We start from the raw sequence: 25,335 nt of genomic DNA, 5'->3' as shown, positions 1-25,335 counted from the left end.
AACTGTACTTTCAGCTTGCCAGTTCAGCTCTCCAAATACATTTTTATCCACAAAAGGCAGCACTAGACTTTAGAGCAGAGGGACAAAAAATGCCTGTTCTGCTTCTTTAAAACACCAATGTGATTCCACAAGTGCATAGCACATTTCCATTAAATGACTCCTGTTTATTTTTTTAAAGCCTGTTACAGAACTATGATTCATTCTAAAAATGTTGACATGTAAAAGCTTCTTTGGCATTTTCAAAGTATAAAAAAATAAAATATTGAAACAAACCTTACTGGTATGTAAACGTGGCTTCTTTATTCATCTTGGGAATTTCAAACCTCTCCCTTTATAAAAACAAAAGGAGGGAGAAGACCTGTACCTTCCCAGCTTTGCTTCACATCATGTTGGAGTCTCCATCCTCATTCCTTTCACTCCTTCCAAGTTCACTGTGTAACAACAAGAAGACTGAGGCAGGTGAGGCGCAAAAACCACTCTCATTGTCCGTAACGTGCTTCTATGGGGTGCATCTCCAGCAGGTTGCACTAGATGGCCCGTGCGGCTTACCATCAGTCTCATCAGCAGTTGGTTGGACCAAGTGATTCCGAGTGCTGGAACAACACTCTTGCCCGTACAGCTGAAAAATGGTATATAGAAATGCAAAGTTATTTAATTTTTACCCCAATCCTTCCTCTAGGGCAGGGTTTCCCAAACTTTTCTTTCCTGTGGTCCAGTTATTTTTATACTTCTCCTTTGTGGCCCACTAAAGCCAGGAGACTTTCAAGTTATATGAAGTTCATACAAGCTTTTCTGCAGTTATCTCAAAAAGGATATTTATGAGGGGCTTGCAGCTTTTTACTGGCTGTGTTTCCCATGCCTTTAAAAGCAACCTGTTGTTCAGATACTTGGCCAGTGAACTACTTTCATCCTTTTTAATATCTACAGGAGGAGTTTAATTTTGGTGTCAGCCAGCTGTTAAAAGCAAGACCAATAAAATGGTGCCAGGTTCATATTACCATCTTTTCCAGTGCTGCTGAGATATATCGCAGTAATCTCCAATAATCTCTTTCTGCCCCACACCTCTTACTTTCACAGAAATCTCATAGAAGGCCACCTGGCTACAACTGGGGGTGCCAACTTTTCATTGGCAGAGCTCCTGCAACAGTATGAGAGCCAGTTTGGTGTAGTGGTTAAGTGTGCGGACTCTTATCTGGGAGAACTGGGTTTGATTCCCCACTCCTCCACTTGCACCTGCTGGAATGGCCTTGGGTCAGCCATAGCTCTGGCAGAGGTTGTCCTTGAAAGGGCAGCTGCTGTGAGAGCCCTCTCCAGCCCCACCCACCTCACAGGGTGTTTGTTGTGGGGGAGGAAGGTAAAGGAGATTGTGAGTCGCTCTGAGACTCTTCGGAGTGGAGGGCGGGATATAAATCCAATATCTTCTTCATCTTCTTCTTATGATGATGAACAGAAAAGTTTCATCCAGTAAAAATGGAAGGAAAGAAAGAGAAAAAGGGAAAGAATGAAATGGAAGGAAAGGAAAAGAAAAGAAAGACATGGAAAGAAAAAACATAAACATAAGAGGAGCCATGTTGGATCAGGCCAGTGGACTATCCAGTCCAAAATTCCCTCATACAATGCCCAGAAAGCACCAGAATGTCCACCAGTGGGGCCAGGGCACTAGAAGCCCTCCCACTGTTGCTTCCTCCCTCCCAGCACCAAGAATACAGACAGAGCATCACTTGCAGAGAAAGAAAAAAAGAGAGAAGGGAGGACGAAGAAGAAAAAAGCCTTCACCATCAGATGACCCCAGCCAGCAAAAATTCTGCCCAGGGTTGTTTGGTAAAAAAAATAGCTACTGGAATGCTCACTCCCCACCCCTCCCAGCTGAAAAAAACACAGCCTTCTTTGCCACCCAGGCCTCCCAGAGAAATCTCCCCAAAAGAACATACTGCAAGGCACATGAAAGCTCATACCTTGAAGAACAGTTCATGGGTCTAAAGTGCCAATGGATGCCAGCTTTTCTCTCAAACACTGAGAGTGAGGGAGAAGGAAGAGAGGCAGCCCAGCTCCTCTCTGCACATCACAGATAGGGCTGAGCTAGCTTTGGCTTTTCTTGTGACCCGGTAGTGAGGCTTCCGTGGCTCAGTACCGGGTCACACGACCCTTCAAATGGGAAACACTGCTCTAGGGAGTTCAGGGCAGCATGACCCACCATCTCCATTTTAGTCCCTCTCCACAAATAACCCTGAAAAGGTAGGTGAGACTGAGCAGGAATCACTGGCCCAAAGTCACCCAGTGAGCTTCATGGCTGAGCAGGGATTTGAGCCCAGGTCTCACTAGTCTTTAGCACGAACCACTACAGTGTTTCAGTAGGGTTTTCATTGGGACAAAGTTTGAACAAGCCAATTATTCGAAGCTTCAGCTGCTTGATCAGCGAAGACCAATCTTGATCTGAACTTACTCTGAACTAATACCATAAGGGCATGCTTTTGGGTTAGAAATTTTTGTACTAGTGAGCAATAAGGAATGGAAGAAAAAAACAAATATTAAAAACTGCTTAACAGTCAAGGTAACACTCCCTAGATCTTTTGGTGGTATGGAAAATTCAATTCTATCATCTCCCTTAATCAGCTAATATCTCTGTAATTTCTGAAAAAGCACTGGTAATGGAATGTACACAAAAAAATCCACTAATAATTAAAAAAAAACTTGCCGTTATTAATTATTCTTAAAGGATGCAGTACATGCATATGCAATGTTGAACCACAGAATTTAGATTTAAACACGCAGCAATAACCACAGCAACGGATGTCCCAGGTAAATCTCTATTTTGACCCTTCGTCAAGCCGTAATTCTAAGATTAATTAATAATAGCAAGATTTTTTGTAATTATTAGTGGATTTTTTTGTGTACATTCCATTACTACAGTGCTTTTCCAGAATTTACATACCATTTAACACTGTATAGCCATTTATTTTTTACGCAACATCTCTGTAACGGCTGCTAACCTTCGTTTTCATCATAACCTCAAGGCTGTGTGCTGGAGAGCCAGATTTATCCCCCTACAGATTATGAAATCTCGTAGCCTCTGATCAGGTTCCTAATCCAATGTGTTTTGGTGTTTGCAGCACACGTCTCAAAAGACACGTCTCTTGTCAGTGGCAACTGGCTTTTCCCTTGGTACAAGAGCTATTTCAATGAGAGTGACAGCTGAAGCCTCTCTTTTGACTTTGAGCAGGATTTGCATCCTTCTGCGTACTCTCCTGTCGTACTCACCAAGGACTGCAGCGATCGCCACTGCGGCTCTCATCCATCGTATCAGTTACCTGGGTTATTAAAAAAGATGGAAGGTTTAGAAGGGACATGTTTTTCATGGTGGTGCTAGAGAAGAGACAGACTACAGGGGTCCCCAACCTGGTGCTGTATTTAGAAAGTGGATATGGCCAGCTGGTTCTACTTTCTACAACAGCCATTTTACGGCAGCCATTTTGTGTCCACCACACAGTGTCAAAATTCCAAAGGTGTCTGGAGACTCAAAAAAGGTTGGGGACTCTGATATACTCCTTGGTACAAAAGGATAACAGGTTGTACAAAGTTCCCTACTCCACACACAAAAACATTAGTCCTTTAATACAGCTGGAGCTCACAGGAAGTGGATACAGTGATCTTAGGTCAGGGAGAGAAGAAAAGAGGTGGAATAAAGTGCGGCAGGTTGCCGGGGTAAGCAGCAGAAGTTCACAGAGAAGCCTAATCCCCTCCCTCCCGTATGACCTGGCAAATTTGATGGGGTCTGGGGCCGTGGTGGGGTGGGTGACTGGACTCCAAAGCCATGCACAAGTCAGGTTCTGAGGGAAGGCAAAGGATTCGTTTCAGTCTTCCTTGCTGTTGACCCAGAGCTGTAGGCTTGATAGAATTGTTCAGAAGAACCCCCTTCCCCAGTTTAAGTGGTAGGCAGCCTCTAAAAGAACAGTGAGAGAATGCCTATAGGCAAGACACTTGTGCATGGCCCCTGCATTCAAACAATGGGGCAAAGGCATGTGGATATCTATTGGGAATGGATCCTAACAACTCCTAGAGATGCAAATACCTTTCCTATAATGGGCTCAAGGCGGATCACAGCATGAATTAGACAATAAAACCTAGAGTTCAAATTTAAAACAATACAATAAAACCAGAACAGTTGTACACTATTCCTCTGCTCTGGACAAGAAAACATTGCTGACACTTGAACTGCTAGGGGATCCTTTCCCTTCACTGGCCATCTTTCAAGTGCAAGATTCAGCAGGTCCAGTCATACCTTATAGACCAATAAGATTTCCAGAGTATAAGCTTTCAGGAATCAAAGCTCTCTTCGTCAGATACTCCCCACCCAAAACTTATACCCTGAAAATCCTAAGAAGAAGAGGAGGAGATTGGATTTATACCCTGCCCTTCACTTGGAGTCTCAGAGCTACTGACAATCTCCTTCCCTCCCTCTCCCCACAACAGGCACCCTGTGAGGGAAGTGGAGCTGGGAGAGCTCTGAGAGAACTGCTCTTGAGAGAGCAGCTCTTCCAAGAACTGACTGACTCAAGGTCCCAACAGGTGAACGTGGAGGAGTCCAGTGGCACCTTGAAGACCAAGTTTTGTTCAAGGTAGAAACTTTTGTATGCATGCACAGCACACTTGTTCAGATACACGTGCATGCGAAAGCTTTGACCTTGAATAAAAACCGTTGGTCTTCAAGGCACCATAGGACTCAATTTTGCACTGTTGCTTCAGACCAACATGGCTACCCACCTCACCTCGAAAATCTTGTTGGTCTTTTAAGGAGCCAGCAGGCTTGTATCTTACACTTCTGCTGATGCTCATGACTTCCCACCTGGAACCCTTTTCCAAGTGTCTTTGAAAGATGCACTGTTTAAGCCCCATGGCTTTCAAGAGTAAAAAAAAAATAGTTGACCATTCCTCACCAGCATTCTTTTACGCTATGGATCAGTTCTACCATAACACAGAACCACAGTTGGTCAAGCAGGAGAAAGGAGGCATGTTGATATTATAAATACATTTTAACCATGGGTAGGTCGTGAAACAAGGATTTGGTTTGTAGGTGATCATTCAAACCTTGGTTTGCTTTAACGAATCCTAAGGGGGGTTTTTTTGCCCTTGCTCTAGCCAAGCATCGCTGTGGCTGGGGTGTCAATGAAAGCGATGTCAGAATTAAGCCAGATCATCCATGACTGTATGTCATTCAGCCCCCCCATAATTAAGACCCTGGTTAAAACCCCCAACTTCAAATCATGATTTTGGATCCTGTCTTGATGGACTCGAGCAATACCCAGTGGAGTGGCCGGTACTGAAACAGTCACAGGAACCATAGCTAGTTCAATTAAACCTTGGTTTTGTCCTATATCTGGGGCTTTTTTTGAGCAGAGACGCAGTTCCAGTGGGCTTGGTGTGAAAGGTTGTGGCTTAATATGCAAATGAGTTCCTGCTTTTTCTACAGAAAGCCCATTAGAAACTTACGTGCCTGGGAGGAGGTTGACTCTGGAGTATTCTGGACAAGTGCAGTTTATGTCAATATCATGATAATATTGCAAGCATTTATTAATGCAGTCCTATGACAGAAAAAGCCCTGTAGAAAAAGTCAGGGGTGTAACCTAATATGCAATAGAGAAGGTAGAGAAAGAAGTATTTTTCTCCCTTTCTCACCATACGAGAACTCGTGGACACAATGAAATTGCTGAGCAGTCGGGTTAGAATGGATAAAAGGAAGTACTTCTTCACCCAAAGGGTGACTAACAAATGGAATTCACTGCCACAGGAGGTGGTGGCAGCTACAAGCATAACCAGCTTCAAGAGGGGATTGGATAAGCATATGGAGCAGAGGTCCATCAGTGGCTATTAGCCACAGAGTATTGTTGGAACTCTCTGTCTGGGGCAAGTGATGCTCTGTATTCTTGGTGACTGGGAGGGGCAACAGGGTGAGGGCTTCTGGTGTCCTGGCCCCACTGATGGACCTCCTGATGGCACCTTGGGTTTTTTGGCCACTGTGTGACAGATTGTTCTACCAAAAAGCCCTGTGTGAAACAGTGGTGATGTCAGGGGGTGTGGCTTAATATGCAAATGAGCTCCTCCTGGGCTTTTTCTACCAAAAAAGTCCTGCCTATATCTGAACGGAGCCTAAACCTACAGCACAGCTGACCCTGTGGGAATCAATATCAAAGGTCAATAGTGAAGGCCATCTTACCTGATTAATGCACACTACTGGTGCCTGGAACATGCTGCTTAAGCGGTGAAGTTTTGCTCCGAAGATCTGCAAGTACTTGGCTTTGCGTACGGAGTCCTTAGCTGTGAACTCGCACCGGAATAAGGCTGCAATGGAATCGATGATGACCAGGCGCACCATGCCTCGCGCAAGCAGCACATTAATCCTCTTGGCGATGCAGTCATGGAAAGTCTCCTGCAAAGGCCAGGAAGCTTCAAACACCAGACTTAAGTCCAAGAGCTATGCCGTGTAAGAGAATGTTCTATAGCCTCACTGGAGAGAACCGCAGGGAATAAGCCGTGTGTGTGTCCACATGCAAGCCAAGAATGTGGCCTTTGGTACTCTTTAAAGCAGGGGTCCACAACACCCAGTCTGTGGATCGGTACCAGTCGTTGGCCTTTTAGCAACCAGGCCGTGAGTTGCGTAATTATTCCATTATATATGACAATGTAAATAAATAAATAACAACAACACCACCACAATGGATTTATATCCCACCCTCCACTCCGAATCTCAGAGTGACTCACAATCTTCTTTATCTTCCTCCCCCACAACAGACACCCTGTGAGGTGGGTGAGGCTGAGAGCTCTGCCCGGAAGCTGCCCTTTCCAGGACAGCTCTGCGAGAGCTATGGCTGAACCGCCATTGCAGCAGCTGCAAGTGGAGGAGTGGGGAATCAAACCTGGTTCTCCCAGATAAGAGTCCGCACACTTAACCACCACACCAAACACTTTAGAAATAAAGTGCACAATTGTATCATCCTGAAACCATCCACGCCCCCCATTCATGGAAAAATTGTCCCTGGTGCCAGTCCCTAGTGCCAAAAAGGTTGGGGACCACTGCTTTAAAGCCACCACTTGGCTAATGCCTCTGAGGCTAGCCCAGGGGTGGGGAACAGTGGCTCTTCAGATGTTTTCTGCCTACAACTCCCATCAGCCCCAGCCAGCATGGCCAATGGCTGGGACTGATGGAGTTGAAGGCAAAAAACATCTGGAGAGCCACTGTTCCCCACCCCTGGGCTAGTCCGAGGTCAGAAACTGATGGCCAGCCCAGCATGCCTCAAGCTGCAGCTTAAAAACTCAGCAAGTCACACAACAAGGATTAAACTGAAAGTTCAGTCTCAGTGGTACTAGCTTCAAAGCCTAAACATTAGATCAGGAGCCCATGACATAGTATTTGTCCAAAAGCTTCCTCACCCACCGGTACAGATAATATACTTGAAAAAAGATCCCAGAATAATCTGATCTTAAAATACTATTGTTTTGACAAAGTCAAAGTTCATGCCTTGCTGTATGATAGGGGTTAGGTTTTATCAGATACGTCACATGTTCATCACAGATCTGGCTGACAATTACATTATCTCCTTTGGATGGAACAGGGTGTTTAATGTGTGATTTTATTCTTGTCTTTTGTTGTTCTGCACAAACACCTTATAGGACTTTGGGTAAAGACAGGGGTGGGGAATGTCCATCCCGAATACTTGGTCTGGCCCTTGGGAGATTGCTGGGCCGAGCTGAGTCACATGGTGGCCTCCCTGGGGCCCAGCTGGCTGGTGAGGATCATGAGGCGCAGCCACACAGTGCAGCAGCCTCCCCAGGGTCTAGCTGGCCAGCAGATACCATGGGGCCCAGCCACACTGCTTGGCAACCTCCCTGGAGCCTGGCTGGCTGGCCAGGATTGCTGCGGGGCCTGGAAAAGTCACCGTCATTGTTCAGGTAAGTTTCCCCCTCATTTCTTTATTTCCCTTTCCTTCTATTTCTTCTCCCCATTTCTTTGTTTCACTTAATTACCCTTTATTTTCCTTTCTTCCCCCCTTTTCCCCCTTTATTACCCTTTCTTTCTCACATTTATTTCCATTTCTTCCACATCTTTCTGATTTTCCCTTTATTACAATGTCTTTTCCCTTTATTACAATTGTCCCTATTTCTTTATTTTCCTTTCTTCCCCATATTTCTTTATTTCACTTTCTTTTCTTTTCCCCCCATTTCTTTATTTCCCTTAATTCTCCTTTCTTCATTTTCCTTTATTACCCAGCTCTGGGGTCAATTTTCCTGAGCTAAGATAAAAATGTGTGAGCTGGAGACTAAAATTCTATGAGCTAGCTCATGCTAACCTTGCTTAGACTTAGAGGAAACTCTGATTACATTTACAGGACAATCTACTCCAAAGCATAAGAACATAAGAGAAGCCATGTTGGATCAGGTCAATGGCCCATCCAGTCCAACACTCTGTGTTCACACAGGGGCCAAAAAAAATTATCTATCTATCTATCTATCTATCTATCTATCTATCTATCTATCTATCTATCTATCTATCTATCTATCTATCTATCTATCTATCTATCTAGCATGTCAACCTTTCTTCATAGGGAAGGTGTTCCAGCCCTTTAATCATTCTAGTTGCCATTTTCTGGACTTTCTCCAATGCTATAATATCCTTTTTGAGGTGCGGCGACCAGAACTGCACATAGTACTCCAAATGAGACCGCACCATCGATTTATACAGGGGCATTATGATACCGGCTGATTTGTTATCAATTCCCTTCCTAATAATTCCCAGCATGGCATTGGCCTTTTTTATTGCAAACGCACACTGTCTTGACACTTTCAGTGAGTTATCTACCACGACCCCAAGATCTCCCTCTTGGTCAGTCTCTGCCAGTTCACACCCCATCAACTTGTATTTGTAGCTGGGATTCTTGGCCCCAATGTGCATTACTTTGCACTTGGCCACATTGAACCGCATCTGCCACGTTGACGCCCACTCACCCAGCCTCAACAGATCCCTTTGGAGTTCCTCACAATCCTCTCTGGTTCTCAACGTGGTTGTGCCGGTCTTTTGGGGCACTCTCTATTTATACAAATGGTGAAATCAATAACGTTATGGTCACTGCTCCCAAGTGGTGTGATCACTTTTACATCTCTCACCAAGTCTTGGGCATTACTTAGGACCAGATCCAGGATCGCCCCACCCCTGGTAGGTTCTGAGACCATCTGCTCCATAGCACAGTCATTGAGAGCATCAAGAAACTCAATCTCTTTCTCTCGACCAGAATACATATTGACCCAATCAATCTGTGGGTAGTTAAAATCACCTATTATGACACAGTTTTCATGTTTAGCCGCTATCTTTAATCCTTCCATCATATTATAATCTATCTTTTGATTTTATCAAAGATTTCAGGTTTTCACGACTGGTAACATCATTAGGGTTTGTAGAATCTTTTGGGCTGAAGTGCCATGTTCTACTGGAGAAATTTCTCCTTCCAGACGTTTTGTTCTCAGCTGGGGAGAACATCCTCAGTGGCGTTGCAGCCGGAGCAGGCGCTCTGACCTTCTTGGCTGCTGTGCATTGAGTCATTGAGTCTCAATGACAGCAGCCAAGAAGGTCAGAGCGCCTGCTCTGGCTGCAACGCCACTGAGGATGTTCTCCGCAGCCGAGAATGAAATGTCTGGAAGGAAAACTTTCTCCAGTAGAACACGGCACTTCAGCCCGAAAGATTCTACAAACCCTAATATCTTGATTTGGTGGGCGATAACAAACTCCCATAGTTGAATTTCCTTTTGGGCCCTCTATTTCAACCCAAAGCATTTCTAGAAGGGAATCTAATTCTCTGACCTCAGTCTTACTGGACTGTATATTCTCTCTGACATACAGAGCCACCCCACCTCCAACCCTTCCCTCCCTATCCTTCCGATATAACTTATATCCAGGAATCACCGTGTCCCACTGATTCTCCTCATTCCACCAAGTTTCTGAAATTCCCACAATATCTATGTTTTCTCCCAACACTAAACATTCCAATTCACCAATTTTACTTCGAACACTTCTAGCATTTGCATACAAACATCTATAATTTCCCAGGCAAGCTAGGCCCGCAACCTTTGACCACGAATGTGTTTTTTTTTTCTCTCTCACACCCATCTTTTTAATAATTGTAAACTCATCTTGCAGACAAACGACTGTTAAAAAAATAAAAATCCTGCCCTATTTAGTAGATTTTATATCAGAAGTGTAAACAGCAGGGCATAATTCACTTAGAAAAGAAAGCAGCAGAAAACGCAAGCAAAGAAGCCTAGGCACGAAGCTTAAGCATTGTTGGAAAATCAAATTGATTTCTTTTGTTGTGATGATGGATAACAATACCAGAAATGCCAAAGGGAAAACAGGATGGCTTTTGCAAAGCAATTGATTACGCAAGGTCAATCTATCTTTCACAAAGCAGAACAATTCAGTACAAAAGTTGTGTTTATTACTGCAGCAGGGAGGGGGGAAGGGAAGGGATGCTGCAGTTTTGCAGAAGGGCAATGCTGGGTGTGGAAACCCAGTTTTTCTAGCACTGGATTCTGTTCATGCACATGAAGCTGCCTTATACTAAGAAGACTGTAGATTTATACCCAGCCCTTCTCTCTGAATTAGAGTCTCCAAGCGGTTTACAATCTCCTTTATCTTCTTCCCCCACAACAGACACCCTGTGAGATGGGTGGGGCTGAGAGGGCTCTTACAGCAGAGGCCCTTTCAAGGAGGACTCCTGCAAAAGCTATGGCTGACCCAAGGCCATTCCAGCAGCTGCAAGTGGAGGAGTGGAAAATCAAACCCGATTCTCCAAGATAAGAGTCTATGCACTTAACTACTACACCAAACTGGCTCTCTACCTCCTTTTTGGTCTGTCAGTGTTATCTACTCAGATAAACTGCAGCTCTCCAGGGTCTTGGTCAGAGGACTTTCACTGCCAGATCTTTTAACTGGAGATGGCAGAAAATGAACTTGGGACCTTCGGCATGCCAAGTACCACTGAACCATGCGCCTCCCCATTTCATAATAAGCTCATTCACACTCTGAACCATTGCGGTTGAGAAAACACACTCAGAAGTGTTTTGCGCCATTTGCTTAAGTCATAGGGAAGCAGAAGGAGCTATGCAGAGTTCTGGAAACCTTGACATTTGACCACTCCCTGCCTTTGAAGGTTTTGGCAGCACATCCCACACATTTTTTATCAATCTTTTTTTATCCCACCATGTGAGCCTCAAAGCAAGCCTGCAGGCTCAGCTAGACACAGAAAGAGCGCCTCCCCAAGCTTCACAGAGGAGTGGGAATTTGAGCCCAGTGAGCCCAAATTCAAGTTCCTAGTCTTGTCTCTTCCATACATTTATTTAGTCATTAAGGGCGATGAAGAAAAGCCCTGGTGGATCAAACCAGCAGTCCATCTGGTCCAGCATCCTGTCCCATCCAGTAGCCAAGCAGTTCCTCTGGAGGGCCAACAGTAGGCCATTAAGGCCGAGGACTTCCCTTGATAAAAATATAAGAAGAGTGCTGCTGGATCAGCTCTGAGAGAACTGGGGCTAACCCAAGATCACTGAGCTGGCTGCAAGTGGAGGAGTGGGGAATCAAACCCAGTTCTCCAGATTAGAGTCCGCTGCTCTTAACCACTACACCAAACTGGTGAAGGGGGAGTTTTCATGGCACTGAAGCACACAGGTCATCCAGACTAAAGCCTAAGGGCTCTGGAATGACAGCTCATCATATCAAATCATTTTGGTCCATTCCAGTTCAACATATGAAGCTACCTTATTATGAAGCAAGAGGCCCTATCAAGAGGCCAGTATAGTCTACTCTAACTGGCAGCAGCTCTCCAGGGTCTTGGGATGGTCTTTCCCATCGCCTACTACCTGGTCCTTTAAACTGGAGATGCTGGGGATTGAACCTGGGACCTTCTGCAGGCAAAGCAGATGCTCTACCACTGAGTCACATCCTTTGCCTCAGTTGTAATGAATTAGCATTTGGCATGCATGTGAGCCCTCTAAGGAGCCAGTTTGGTGTAGTGGATTCTTATCTGGGAGAACCGGGTTTGATTCCCCACTCCTCCACTTGCACCTGCTGGAATGGCATTGGATCAGCCATAGCTCTGGCAGAGGTTGTCCTTGAAAGGGCAGCTGATGTGAGAGCCCTCTCCAGCCCCACCCACCTCACAGGATGTCTGTTGTGGGGGAGGAAGATAAAGGCAATTGTGAGCCACTCAGATTCAGGGTGGAGGGCAGAATATAAATCCAATGTCATTGTCTTTTTCTCTTATTCTGAACATTCTGCAGAGCGTCTCCATATATTCTTGACACTCCTTGACTGCTATTTCCCTTCATACGCTAGAATTCCTCTGCTGAAATTTAGGAAAAGGCTCACTTTATATTCTGTAACAATTTTCTGACCTTTTTGGCTGTTATTTACAGCAACATGACAGCCATGGAAATGAGTCAGTCTTGAAACATGAGCTTTCAACATGAATACTGATTATTTTATCAGTAGCATTTTCTACTATGGCAAGAGTCCCCCTCCACCATTCCAGGCAGGCACCTGTGCTGGTCTGCAGTAGAAAAGCAAGATTCAAATCCTGCAGCACTTTAGAAGCTGAGAAGACCTCCACTGTAGCAGCCGGGGTGGCCAAACTTGCTTAATGTAAGAGCCACACAGAATAAACGTCAGATGTTTGAGAGCTCCAAGACGTGAACATCAGATGAGGGAGGGAGGGAGGGAAGGAAGGAAGGAAGGAAGGAAGGAAGGAAGGAAGGAAGGAAGGAAGGAAGGAAGGAAGGAAGGAAGGAAGGAAGGAAGGAAGGAAGGAAGGAAGGAAGGAAGGAAGGAAGGAAGGAAGTTTAAATGAATTCTCCAAGCTGCCAGCTGGCTTGGCTTAGCGAAGTGATTTAAAGAGATGGGGTGGCCAAGCCAGTCAATGGGGCAGGGGGTGGGGCCACACAATATGTGTGAAAGAGCCAAATGTGGCTCCCAAGCCACAGCCTGGCCTCCCCTGGTATAAGCATTTGAGAGTCAAAGATCCCATTTGTCAGATGACTCTTGAAAGCTTAAACCCTGGAAATCTTATGGGTCTTTAAAGTGCTACTGGACTCCAATCTTGCCCCTACAACATTTATTTTAAAAGGTAAAGGTAGTCCCCTGTGCAAGCACCAGTTGTTTCCGACTCTGGGATGACATCGCATCACGACGTCTTCACGGCAGACTTTTTACGGGGTGGTTTGCCATTGCCTTCCCCAGTCATCTACGCTTCCCCCCCAGCAAGCTGGGTACTCATTTTACTGACCTCGGAAGGATGGAAGGCTGAGTCAGCCTTGAGCCGGCTACCTGAACCCAGCTTCTGCCGGGGTCGAACTCAGGTCGTGAGCAGAGAGCTTGGACTGCAGTACTGCAGCTTTACCACTCTGCGCCACAGGGCTTGATGGCTTGGGTCCAACAATGCAGGCAGAAGGACTTCCACCCACAGCACACCATTTTCTCACCTCCTCTTTCTTGCTGCAGCTTGAAATGGTCCCCCGCAATTCTGCTCCTCCACGACTAGCATGGGGATTGGGGGCATTTCTGGCTGCAGGGGAAGGAAGTGAAAAAGTCGTTCTTTGCATGTTGAAGTACTCCCTCCCCACACCCAACACAGTGCCGGATTCCACACAGGACGCCCAAGAGTTGGCTGGGTACTTACGATGTCGGCCACGTGTTCGACAAAAATGCTATTTCCAAATTTTATCTTCTGCACGACATCGTGTGGAACATCGACTCTCAGCTGGGACTGGCGTTCGATCAGCTGCTGGAGGCGCTTATGGGGGAAAATGTCTTCCGTGCAAATGTAAACAGCTCCTGTGATGGAATGAAACTTTGGGGACACTTCTCTTTTTGCTGCAGTCAGTCTCAGAAAGGCTGCTATTGTGTGGTTTTCGTGGCACTACTGCAGAAAGGTTTCACAACAGATTCTCCCCCCGACCCTTGCCATCCCATAGTCTGCCCTGAGTGCTTAGGCTGCAGCAGCCACTGAGAGGTTTCGTCAGATTGGAAGGAAGACTCTAACGGTACAACCCTAAACAAAGCTATACACTTCTAAGTCTGCTTAAGCCAGTGGGTTTAAAAGGGTGTAATTCTGCTTTGGTTTATACTGTTAAGCTTGTCTGACCTTAGCTATTGTTGGGGCGCTAAGATTAGAATTGTGTGTGTGCCACAATAATGGAAAATGGAGGGAAAGCGTGACCTGTCGAATCATAGAACCACAGAGATGGAAGGGACGATACGGGCCATCTTGTCCAACCCCCTGCTCAATGCAGGATCAGCCTAGAGCATCCCTGATAAGTTTTCATCCAGCAACTCCTTAGAGACTGCCCGTGAGGGGGAGGTCACCACCTCCCTCAGTAGCTGATTCCACTATTGAACAACTCTTACCATAAAAAGGTTTTTCCTAATATGCAGTCAGTGCCACCTTCCTGGGAGCTGATTCCACTATTGAACAGCTCTTACTGTAAAAATGTTTTTCCTAATGTCCAGCCAGTACCTTCCCGCCCTTAACTTAAACCCATTATAGTCCTATTCCAGGGGTGACCAATGGTAGCTCTCCAGATTTTTTTTTTGCCTACAACTCCCATCAGCCCCAGCCATCAGCCATGCTGGCTGGGGCTGATGGGAGTTGTAGGCAAAAAAAACATCTGAGAGCTACTGTTGGCCACCCCTGTCCTATTCTTTACTACCGACTATGATATGAGATGTGGAATCTATTCTAGGGTGGTGGAAATGCAAATTCGCACCCTTCATACTGCATGTAGAAATTTAGTTTTATCAGCGCATTATCCATGTTTTCAGGGTGCAGAATGGTAACTTGTTCTTCTAGTGCAAAAGTACGCAGAGCCCCAACGAAACTTTCCATCTCTCCTTTGTTATACCAAGAGTCCCTAACCTTTCCAAGTCTGTTGGCACCATTGACACAGTGTGGTGAGCGCCACCACAATGATCATCACAGGGGGTGGCGCCAACCCACGCTCATGCACAAAGAGAAAGCCCAAGCATGGGAGAAAAGAGGACTAAGTTTTTAAAAAACCCACTGGGGAAGAGTGAGAGAACAGAAACCCTGTGGTTTTTACAATCTGTACAGCCAGTTAGATCTCTAACGGCCAATTCGGCAGGAGCACCATTTGGCCCCACCTGTTTCAAGAAACACTTGGTGAGCAGTGTTCCCTGTAAGCTGAATTAGAGGAGAGCCAGTTTGGTGTAGTGGTTAAGTTCGTGGACTCTTATCTGGGAGAACCGGGTTTGATTCCTCACTCCTCCACTTACAGCTGCTGGAATGGGCTTGGGTCAGCCATAACTCTGGCAGAGGTTGTCCTTGAAAGGGCAGCTGCTGTGAGAGCCCTCTCCAGCCCCACCCACCTCACAGGGTGCCTGTTGTGGGGGGAGACGATATAGGAGATTGTAAGCCACTCTGGATCTCTGATTCAGAGGGAAGGGCTGGGTATAAATCTGCAGTCTTCTTCAGCCTTCAGCTCACACGTTTTTGTCTTCGCTCAGGTAAAATGGCCCGGGAGAAAACTAATTTTATGCAGTAGCTCACAAGTGTAAGGCCAGTAGCCCACAAAGTAGAATTTTTGCTCACGAGACTCCACAGCTTAAAGGGACTATTGTTGATGGGCACCATGGAAGGTTGTTGACAGGTGTCACGGTGCCTGCAGACACCTTGTTGTTGCTCTTTTTCCCAGTGGGAACGCAGAGTGACTTACAACCATTTTATCCTCTCAAAAACAACACAGTGAGACAAGGTGAGGCTGAGAGAGTGTGACTGGCCGAAGGTCACCCATGGCAGACCAGGGATTCACACCTGGATCTCCCAGGTCCTAGTCTGACACTTCGACTGCTACACCCCAGTGGCTCTTAAGAGACGAGATCCCAGGCACAAACGTGACAAAGTCGCAGGCAGGCAGAACATTTCTTACCTGATCCCAGTCCACCGTGTTCACGTGGATATTGCACAGAAAGGCAGAGCTGCAAACCGATCTGTGTCTTCCCAGCCGAGCTCTCGCCAGCAATTTCGGTGATCCCCGTCAGAGGAATGCCGCCTCTCAGCAAACCATCTAGAACGGGGCAGCCCAGGCTTAGCTTCTGGCGTTGGGAGGTGCTGAGGTTTTCATCTCGGAAGAGCTGCAGCGCTACAGACAGATGGGAAAGGGGTAAAGGCAGCATGGAGTGATTACCTGAGAGAAAGCGCTGAATAGAACCACCGCACCTGTTTGGGAGGTGACATATGTGATGTTTCTCTAATTTGGACTCTCTCCTCACCTTGGTGAGCCAGTTTGGTGCAGTGGTTAAGTGCTCAGACTCTTACCTGAGAGAACCGGGTTTGATTCCCCACTCCTCCACTTGCAGCTGCTGGAATGGCCTTGGGTCAGCCGTAGCTCTTGCAGGAGTTGTCCTTGAAAGGGCAGCTGCTGTAAAAAGTTCTCTCAGCCCCACCTACCTCACAGGGTGTCTGTTGTGGGGAGGGAAGGTAGAGGAGATTGTGGCCGCTCTGAGATTCAGAGTACAGGGCAGGATATAAATCCAATATAATCATCTTCTTTGCATCAGACCCAAACCAAGGACTCTGGGACAAATTTGATCAAGGGTGGGAGGTCCAGGGCAACTGCTAAGAGGGCAACAATGGCTATTCTTTCCTAATGCAGGCAAAGTTCAGGCCACTCCTTACAAACAGTCTGGGTTCCCCAGTCAACAAGCATAGGGCACTTTTCTGTCAGCAGTCCTCCATGTCCCCCCCAACAGCTGGAAGCTGGGAAGCCTGAGGAGGAGGAAATGCCAGTAGAATCAGGCAGAACGGCCCACTGTCCTTTTTTGTCTGCACCTTTACCAGCTGAAAAGGGGGTGAGGGGGTCTCAGGGCTCTGCTGGGAGAAGATCCACTTCCACAAAACTCCTCTGCATTTAGAGGTAGTCAGCCTCTGAATCTCAGTGCCAGGAGGCAACATCAGGAGAAGGCCTTGGCCTTCCAAGGAACTGCCGTGTTGTTGGCCTTCTAAGGAAGTGGTTGGCCACTGCGTGAGATGGGATGCTGGACTAGACAGACCCCTGGTCTGATCCAGCAGGGCTCTTATGTTCTCATGAACACTCTTGGGTTCCTGGTTCACAGAATCCAACTTGTCTATAACCTTGGAATCAAGATCTTGGGACTTTTACTTGAAGATCCTTATCCGGAGATACCCACGGCAGAATCCCCAACCCAACCAATATTATCTTAGGTTGTCTGAACAGCTTCTCTCTGAGTCCAAGAGGTGGGGGGAATCGAAGCACTCATTGTAGCTGGGGCAGGCAAGTATAAACTCCAGGATGAATGGCTTTCAGTTATCAAACCAATTTCTTTCACTTTACGAAAATGCTGCTATTGCTGTTGGTGCCTATTCTGGAATCACAACCATTTGTCTACAGGAAGTTCAGAATTGTTCCAGCTACGCTTAATTTTCTCAGTATATACAGGCTACTTCATTCTTTTCAACAAGTTCTGGGCCATCATAGATGAATGTATAAAATAGTTTTCTCTCTCTTTATGTTAGAGGTTCCAATGTAGTGCCTGCCCAGTATTTTTAGAAAGCAGTTGGGGCCAAGCAGGCCTTTTGCCCAGCAAAGGTTCTGATTGGCCCCCCAGAGATTCAAATAGCTGTGCAGATTTTTAAAAAACGATGCTCTGGCAGTTGCTGCCACCACAGCACAGGGATCTTTGCTATGGCAGCCATTTTGTGGTCGGCTCTGAATCTCTGGGCCAACTGTTTCATGGCATCCATTTTGTGGCTGCAGCCACCACACTATGTCAGAATTTCAAAGGTGCCCACAGGGTCAAAAAGGGTGAGAACCTCTGATTTATGTCATTTCTAATCCACCTTTCTCACCATGGATCAAGGCAGATTACAAAATACTTAAAAAGAAATTCAGACAGCATGAGCTATCTGACAAAAGCCCGCTTCGGTGGGGTAGGGTGGGATATAAATCGAATTAAATAAATAAAATAAATAAATAAAATCAAGACCAGAATTACAGAATTAGAAAACAAAAACAGAAAACTGTCTAAAAGATCACACTATAAAAGATGCAGAGAGCGGATTACCAAGGGAGAAGACAGTGCCCAACGTTAAAGCAGTTAAGAGTCCTTGCTTAATAATTTTTTGTCTTAGCTTTCAACCTGCTGCAAACTAAAATTAATCCTTTTAAACTTGTATCAGCAAGTCGGAACCTGAAAACAAGCGATCTGCCTTTTTTTAGGATAACTAACTGACAGTGCAATCCTAAACAGAGTTGAAGTTGGTGAGTTTTGGTGGGCTAGATTGCAAGTAACCCACAGACCAGGGCTAGATTGCATAGGGCTAGATTGCAAGTAACCCACAGACCATTCTAGGAAAAGCATCTCCAGTCTAAGTCAGGGGTGTCAAACATGCAGCCCGGGGGCCGAATCAGGCCCCTGGAGGGCTCCTCTCAAGCCCCCAAGCAACTAGCTGTTGCCTGCTTCCTTCTCCCTCTCTTGCTTCCTTCTCCATCACAGCCTGCTTTGCTAGGCTTGCTCAACTGCACAGGAACTACAGAGCAAAACCTCTATTTTCTCCACTGGCTGAGGTTCCTCCTCCTAATCCCCTAGGAAAGGAAGGAAAGAGCCAGAGTTTCCTTTGCCCAGTTCCCTGGATCCCGTGGGAGAGATACAAAGAAAGCACCTTTAAGACCAACGACTGCTAATGTTTTAAACATGTTTTAACTTACTTTTAAAGAAAGATCTTTACTTGTCTTTATCCTTTATGAAGTTTATATCTCTGCTACCTAATCTTAAATAGGAACACACATGACTTGGCCTGACATGACCCAGCCCAACAAAGTCTCATTTATGTCAGATCCGGCCCGCATAACAAATGAGTTTTGACACCCCTGGTCTAAGTATTTCCATGCCATAAAACTTGCGCTGAAAACCTAGACAGACTTACTCCATTTCAAGCCTACTTACATCAAAATTCTACAGACATCCTTTTCCATCACAGTTAACAGACAAAGGTACATGTTTTCTCCCAAACAAGGAAACTCTTACCTGTAAGGACTGAGTTCTTTCTCAGTGCACCAGAAACAGCTTTTAAGAGGTACTGCACATCTGCACTGGACAGTTTGGTCAACCTTTGCAAATCTGCTCCTGAAAGATTCAAAACCTCTTTGATGGATCTTAGGTTAGCTAGAATGAGAAAAGCGATTAGAGAGAACCGGTTTAATTTCTTTCACAATCTATAAGATAATCTATAAGATGTTCAGCCCTTTTAACCGTTGTTGCCGGAGAAAGTCACTGCGTTTATTTCTCAATTGATGCAGATCTCGTTCAAAGCATTACAGCTCAAGCTGCAGTTTAATTTTTTGCATGCTTTGCTGAAGAGGTGCTGTGGGAATTTCACTGAGCTTACACTTGAGGAAGTGCACAAAGGGTCGTAAGCAATGCTCCCTCTAAGGTGTGGGGTGAGCAGAATTTCTACTTTGTGAGCCAGTTGTGAGCCAGCAAATTTGGCTGCTGCATAAATTAATTTGCTCTGGGGCCATCCTTTTTGAGCTACGACAAAAATGTGTGAGCCAGAAGCTAAAAAAAGTGAGCTGGCTCACACTAACTCAACTTAGAGGGAACACTGGTTGTAAGACTTACAGCGCAATGTTAAGCATTTATGTTCTTCTTTGTCTATTGACTTCAATGGATTTTGAAGAGTGAAAGCTGGGTTCAGGAAGTCAGCTCAAGGTTGACTCAGCCTTCCATCCTTCTGAGGTCGGTAAAATGAGTACCCAGCTTGCTGGGGGGAAAGTGTAGATGACTGGGGAAGGCAATGGCAAACCACCCCATAAAAGTCTGCCATGAAAACATCGTGATGTGACGTCGCTCCAGAGTCGGAAACGACTGGTGCTTGCACAGGGGACTACCTTTACCTTTTAACTCTACTTAGGATCACAGAGTTACTCCCAGGAAAATGTTCTTAAGATTGCAGCATAAGCCTCACTGGTCCTGACTTGGATAGCCCAATCTCATCAGATCTTGGAAGATAAGCAGGATCAGCCCTGGTCCACTGTTTGGATGGGAGACCACCAAGGAAGTCCAGGGCTGCTACACAGAGGCAGACAATGGCCAACCACCTCTGAACTTCTCTTGCCTTGAAAACTCTAAGGGTTGTCATAAATCAGCTGCACCTTAAAGTAAGGTAGTTTCCTGTGCAAGTACTGAGTTGTTACCGATCCATGGGGTGACGTCACATCACGATGTTTTCTTGGCAGACTTTTTGTTACGGGGTGCTTTGCCATTCCTTCCCCAGTCATCTACACTTTACCCCCAGCAACCTGGGTACTCATTTTACCGACCTCGTAAGGATGGGAGACTGAGTCAGCCTTGAGCCAGCTACCTGAACCCAGTTTCCACCGGGATCAAACTCAGGTCGTGGGCAGAACTTGGACTGCAGTACTGCAGCTGCCCCCCCTGCGCCATGGGACTTCCTGACAGCACCTTGCATACACGCACACAATTTTGCACAGAAGTCAACAGCCAGCCTCTCTGCAGATGTACTGAAAAGGACGTTCTGCTGAAATGTGTGTGCTTTATTTTTCAGTAAACATAATAGGTTCAGACTGGAATGGGAAATGAACATTTATCAGGCAGTAATTGCAGCCTACTCAGCCGTGAATTCAGATGATAACTTCCCCAAGCAAAAAGAGAAAGCCGCAAAACTCAAGTTTAAACCCACAATCACCAGGTGTGCAAATATGGGAAGAGGACTCAAGAGATGTTATCTTTTTACAATTTTATTAAGATGCAACAAATTACCCTTTTTAATAGCTGCAATCACTCTGGGGTCCATGTCGAGCTGATCCCAGTCCATTTCTTGAAAATTGCTGAGCCACACAATGTCCTGCAGTAGGGCAGACAGAAATAAAACGTAGATCAGAAAGGAAGACCGAGCCTTTAGCGTAATAGGAAAGTTCCTTTTGGATGGTATTCAACAGCAACAATATCTCACCCATAATCTCCTTCTGCGTTGCCACTAGCACTAGCCTAGTCTAACCTAAATACCCCTTTCCACTTGTCCTGACCTGTTTTTATGACCTAATCTGCCCAGATGAAAGGGAAAACATCAATATGAGCAACTGCCTGATCTGAATGCACAATACTGGTTCCTAGCCATCATTTTTTAAAAGGTTTCCACTGCTTTTAACTGCAGAGTTGTAAGGGGGAAATTTGCACCTTTCCCCTTATAATTCAGCATTGAAAAGGCCTAGAGACATACTTTTTATAAAAATGTTAAATTGTGCACTAATTGATTGCTTAAATAGGTTGTAACACTAGCAGTGTAACACTGTAAATCGAGCAATGCCTGGTTTTTTATCCAGGAAAAGTCCTCCGGAGTATATATGTATGTGTGTGAGAAATAGCAGCCACAAGGGCTGAGGCAAGGAATATGGTGCCAATGTTGACCAGACTTGCAAAAATGCACACCTTTCCATTCACACAATGTACAAAGGCTCACTCTTTCTCAAAAGATCCTACCAGACAGCAACGCAGAGGAAAACACCAGCACTGAACACACCAGAAGCGGACAATCAGGAGACAACATCTGTGGATGAAAACAGTGCTGCTGTAAGGAAGCCAAAATGAAGAAAAGCATCCATGTGGAAATAGCCTAACCTTATAGAAAAGGAAAACAAAGTTACCTCTATCCACTCCCCTATCCATTTTCTGCGCAAGAATAATTTTGGGGAGGGACGGTGGCTCAGTGGTAGAGCATCTGCTTGGTAAGCAGAAGGTCCCAGGTTCAAACCCTGGCATCTCCAACTAAAAAGGGTCCAGGCAAATAGGCGTGAAAGACCTCAGCTTGAGACCCTGGAGAGCTGCTGCCAGTCTGAGTAGTCAGTATTTTTGATAGACCGAGGATCTGATTCAGTATAAGGCAGCTTCATATGTTCATAGAAATCTCTATGACCGCCCCCCCCCACCAACACACGCATTTCTGCTGATTTAAAGGCCTGTTCTTTTAGTAAAGGTGATTGAACCCACTGATCGTTTCGATTTTTCAAAATATTCTTTTCCACGTGCAGCGAGCAGAGCCAGTGTAGTGGACTGAACGGCAGACTAGGATGCAGGTGACCTGGGTTCAAATCACCACTCCTATTGTGAAAGTTTGCTGGGTGACTTAGGCCTGTCAGAAACTGTCAGCCCGGCCTACCTCACACAGTTGTGGGAAAATGGAAGCGGAAAGAACAATTTCCTAAAAGTCACTCTTTTAAGGAGAAATCAGGAGAAACACAGGGTATAGATAAAATAAATGCACCTTTTGCATTTTATGGCCTTTAATCACCGCTGTTTATACTTTTTTCTTTATATCCATTGTCAGCTGACAAGAGCGCCCCTAACTCATCAATCTACCCAGTTGCTTTGGGGCCATCCTTCTTGAGCTAAAACAAAAATGTGTGAGCCAGAAGCTTAAAAAAGGGAAACATTTTTGTCTTAGCTCAGGTAAAATGGCCCAAGAGAAAACTAGTAATTTTATGCAGTAGCTCACAACTTTAATGGCCAGTATTCTCACAAAGTAGAATTTTTGCTCACAAGACTCCACAGCTTAAAGGGACTATTGTTGGTGGGCACCATGAAAGGTTGTTGGCAGATGCCACAGTGCATGATCTCTGGCTCTTACACTGCTCATCCCCCAATGTGATATATGCTCTCATGTGCCAACAGTGCCCCTCTGCTCTGTACATAGGACAAACCAGCCCACCTCTGCACAAAAGAGTAGTAAAAAAGGTAGTCCCCTGTGCAAGCACCAGTCGTTTCCGACTCTGGGGTGACGTCGTATCACGACGTTTTTCACAGCAGAGTTTTTACAGGGTGGTTTGCCATTGCCTTCCCCAGCCATCTACACTTCCCCCCACAGCAAGCTGGGTATTCATTTTACTGACCTCAGAAGAATGGAGGGCTGAGTCAACCTTGAGCCGGCTACCTGAACCCAGCTTCCACCGGGATCGAACTCAGGTTGTCAGCAGAGAGTTTGACTGCAGTACTGCAGCTTTACCACCCTGCACCATGGGCTCCAAAGCAGTGGTCCCCACCGATCACAGCCCCAGGGCCGGCAGGATGGAGGCACCCAATTTGGCCTCCCCCCACCCCCCGCAGCGCCTCCTCCTTCCTTCACTGCCTCCCGTGCAACCTCGCCGCTGCCACCCCCCCCCCCCGATTTCCTCCTCCCTTCTTCGCTGCCCCCCTGCACAATCTCTCCGCCGCCTCCTCCCCCCGTTTTCTTCTCCCACTTCTTCCTCCCTCCTTTGTCGTCTCTTCCTCCCCCCGTTTTCACCATTTTAAGGCTGGGGAAGGGACCATGCAGGACCTCCCAATCTGACCCCCCCCCCCCCCGGCTGATTAGCTGATCAGCAGAAAAACTGTCGCAGCAGCGAGTGACACTGCCCTTGCCTCCTTCCCTTCCCTGGCCTTGAAATGGTAAAAATGGGGGGGGGGGGTGGAGGAGGCGCAGCGGGGGTGGCGGCAAGGCTCCACGGCCCGTTGCAAACAGGTCGTGGCCCGGTACCAGTCCCTGGCCCAGGGGTTGGGGACCCCTGCTCTAAAGAATAAATGGACACAAACCTGACATCAAAAATGGCAGTAACCAGAAACCAGTAGAACAAATCAATCTACCAGGCCATTCCATCAAGGAATTAAAGGTCACCATAGTTCAACAGAAACATTTCAAAAGCAAAATCCAATGGGAAGTTGCAGAATTGGGAATTCATATGCAAATCTGACTCAGTCAGAATTGGACTGCATAGGGACTTTAGATGGTCATCTCATTACCAGAAGTCCCTGCCTTTCCCTTTCAGGTATTTCATTCAGATTCATCAGTAGAAGGAAGTGGTCACACCCATTCTACCTTTTTCATGACTTTACAACTGCTTTGCATTTATATGGCACTCACTTCCTGCAGCCACTCCCCCCTCCTCTTACAACTCTGTCCAGTTTCTACATACCTGCCATGCATCTGACAAAGAGAGCTGTGTTTCTCAAAATCTTATGCTACAATTAAATTTGTTAGTCTTGAAGGCGCTAAAGGTAATTCCCTGTGCAAGCACCAGTTGTTTCCGACTCTGGGGTGACGTCGCATCATGACGTTTTCATGGCAGACTTTTTACAGGGTGGTCCAGATTGCTGGGGGGAAAGTGTAGATGACTGGGGAAGGCAATGGCAAACCACCTGGTAAAAAGTCTGCCGTGAAGACGTCATGATGTGACGTCACCCCAGAGTTGGAAACAACCCTATGCAAGAAAGGAGAGCCCCAGGCAAGCAAGGCCTGCCCGGGCTGGCTAGAGATCCAGCCAGCCCAAGCAGGCCTCGCTCACGTGGGGCCTTTCTGGACCGCCGCCCCCCCACAGTCAAAAGGCCAGCAAGCCATCCGCCACCCAAAATCACATAAGTAGTAGAGAAAGGGTGGTGCAGGATTCTCCAGGGGTTAATGAGGGCTGCTGGGGGTGTGGCAAAGCTCCTGGGGGATGGCTGGCCGCTTGGTCTCCTAATCCAGGGATTGTTATGCAGTTGCACCTACTATTCAATGGATAAGGTAGGTGGGGAGGAAGAGGGGGAACTCTCAGAAAGGTTCAGGATCTGTGCTTCTGTGAGACCTGCTTTTAACATACACACACACACCAATAACATCACTAAGTCACATGGGGAGGGGTGCCCAATTCAGTACACCCAGAATGCCGACACCCTAGGCAGTCTCCTAGTTTTCCTAGTGGCAGGGTTGGCCCTGCTTTCAGGTAACTAACCCCCCCTCTTTCTATCTATCTATATGCAAGACCTGAGAAAGTCATTTTCGCTGTATCTGAAGAAGTGTGCATTGCACACCAAAGCTTATATCCAGAATTAAACTCTTTGGTCCTAAAGGGGCCACTGAACTCAAACATTGTTCTGTTGTTTCACACCAACAGGGCTAACCGCCTGAATTTGACGAAGAGAGCTGTGTTTCTCGAAAGCTTATGCTATAATAAGAATTTGTTAATTCTTAAAGATGCTACTGGACTCTACTATTTTGCAGCAACAAACTAATACGGCTAGCTCCTCTGGGTCTACCCCGTGCATTATTTGCATTTTTCAGTTACCTTAATGTTTTCCTTACCACTTTGCCATACACCACTAAATCGTTTGCTCCACAAGTAGATACGACGTCGGCAGGAAGCAAAATCTCAGGTCCCCGAATCAACCTCCTAACAGAGAATCCATAAAAAAAAAAAAAAACCAAACCATTTGGCTACGAATGAGCTGGCCCGCGC

At 46.2% G+C, this 25,335-nt stretch overlaps 1 protein-coding gene across 2 annotated transcripts; it reads right to left on the bottom strand.

Annotated features, from left to right (window-relative positions):
* Window positions 1-143: 143 nt before the first annotated feature.
* Window positions 144-25,311, bottom strand: XRCC3 (X-ray repair cross complementing 3). Of its 2 annotated transcripts, none has more exons than XM_060263134.1 (8): window positions 25,182-25,311; window positions 20,852-20,936; window positions 19,097-19,234; window positions 15,979-16,191; window positions 13,713-13,867; window positions 6,212-6,424; window positions 3,259-3,308; window positions 144-619 (listed from the first exon to the last, which is right to left on the bottom strand). In XM_060263134.1, the coding sequence occupies exons 2-8, from the start codon at window positions 20,904-20,906 to the stop codon at window positions 385-387; spliced, it is 1,059 nt and encodes a 352-aa protein (XP_060119117.1). In that variant the 5' UTR covers window positions 20,907-20,936; window positions 25,182-25,311; the 3' UTR covers window positions 144-384. The 2 variants fall into 2 exon arrangements, with proteins under 2 accessions (XP_060119117.1, XP_060119118.1); XM_060263135.1 differs by having other exon boundaries at window positions 25,165-25,229.
* Between the last annotated feature and the right edge of the window lie 24 nt (window positions 25,312-25,335).

Source organism: Heteronotia binoei, chromosome 21 (genome assembly GCF_032191835.1).
Source record: "Heteronotia binoei isolate CCM8104 ecotype False Entrance Well chromosome 21, APGP_CSIRO_Hbin_v1, whole genome shotgun sequence".
NCBI classification, from domain to species: domain Eukaryota; kingdom Metazoa; phylum Chordata; class Lepidosauria; order Squamata; family Gekkonidae; genus Heteronotia; species Heteronotia binoei.
This window is presented reverse-complemented; position numbering and strand designations above follow the sequence as displayed.

Excerpts from the sequence above, each read along its gene's own strand:
- XRCC3 (XM_060263134.1), bottom strand. The coding sequence starts at position 20,906 with ATGGACTGGGATCAGCTCGACATGGACCCCAGAGTGATTGCAGCTATT. Across the intron at positions 13,868-15,978 it reads ACACGGTGGACTGGGATCAG|GAGCTGTTTACATTTGCACG; the intron begins GTAAGAAATGTT and ends ATTCCATCACAG. Across the intron at positions 3,309-6,211 it reads CAGTAGTGTGCATTAATCAG|GTAACTGATACGATGGATGA; the intron begins GTAAGATGGCCT and ends TTAATAACCCAG.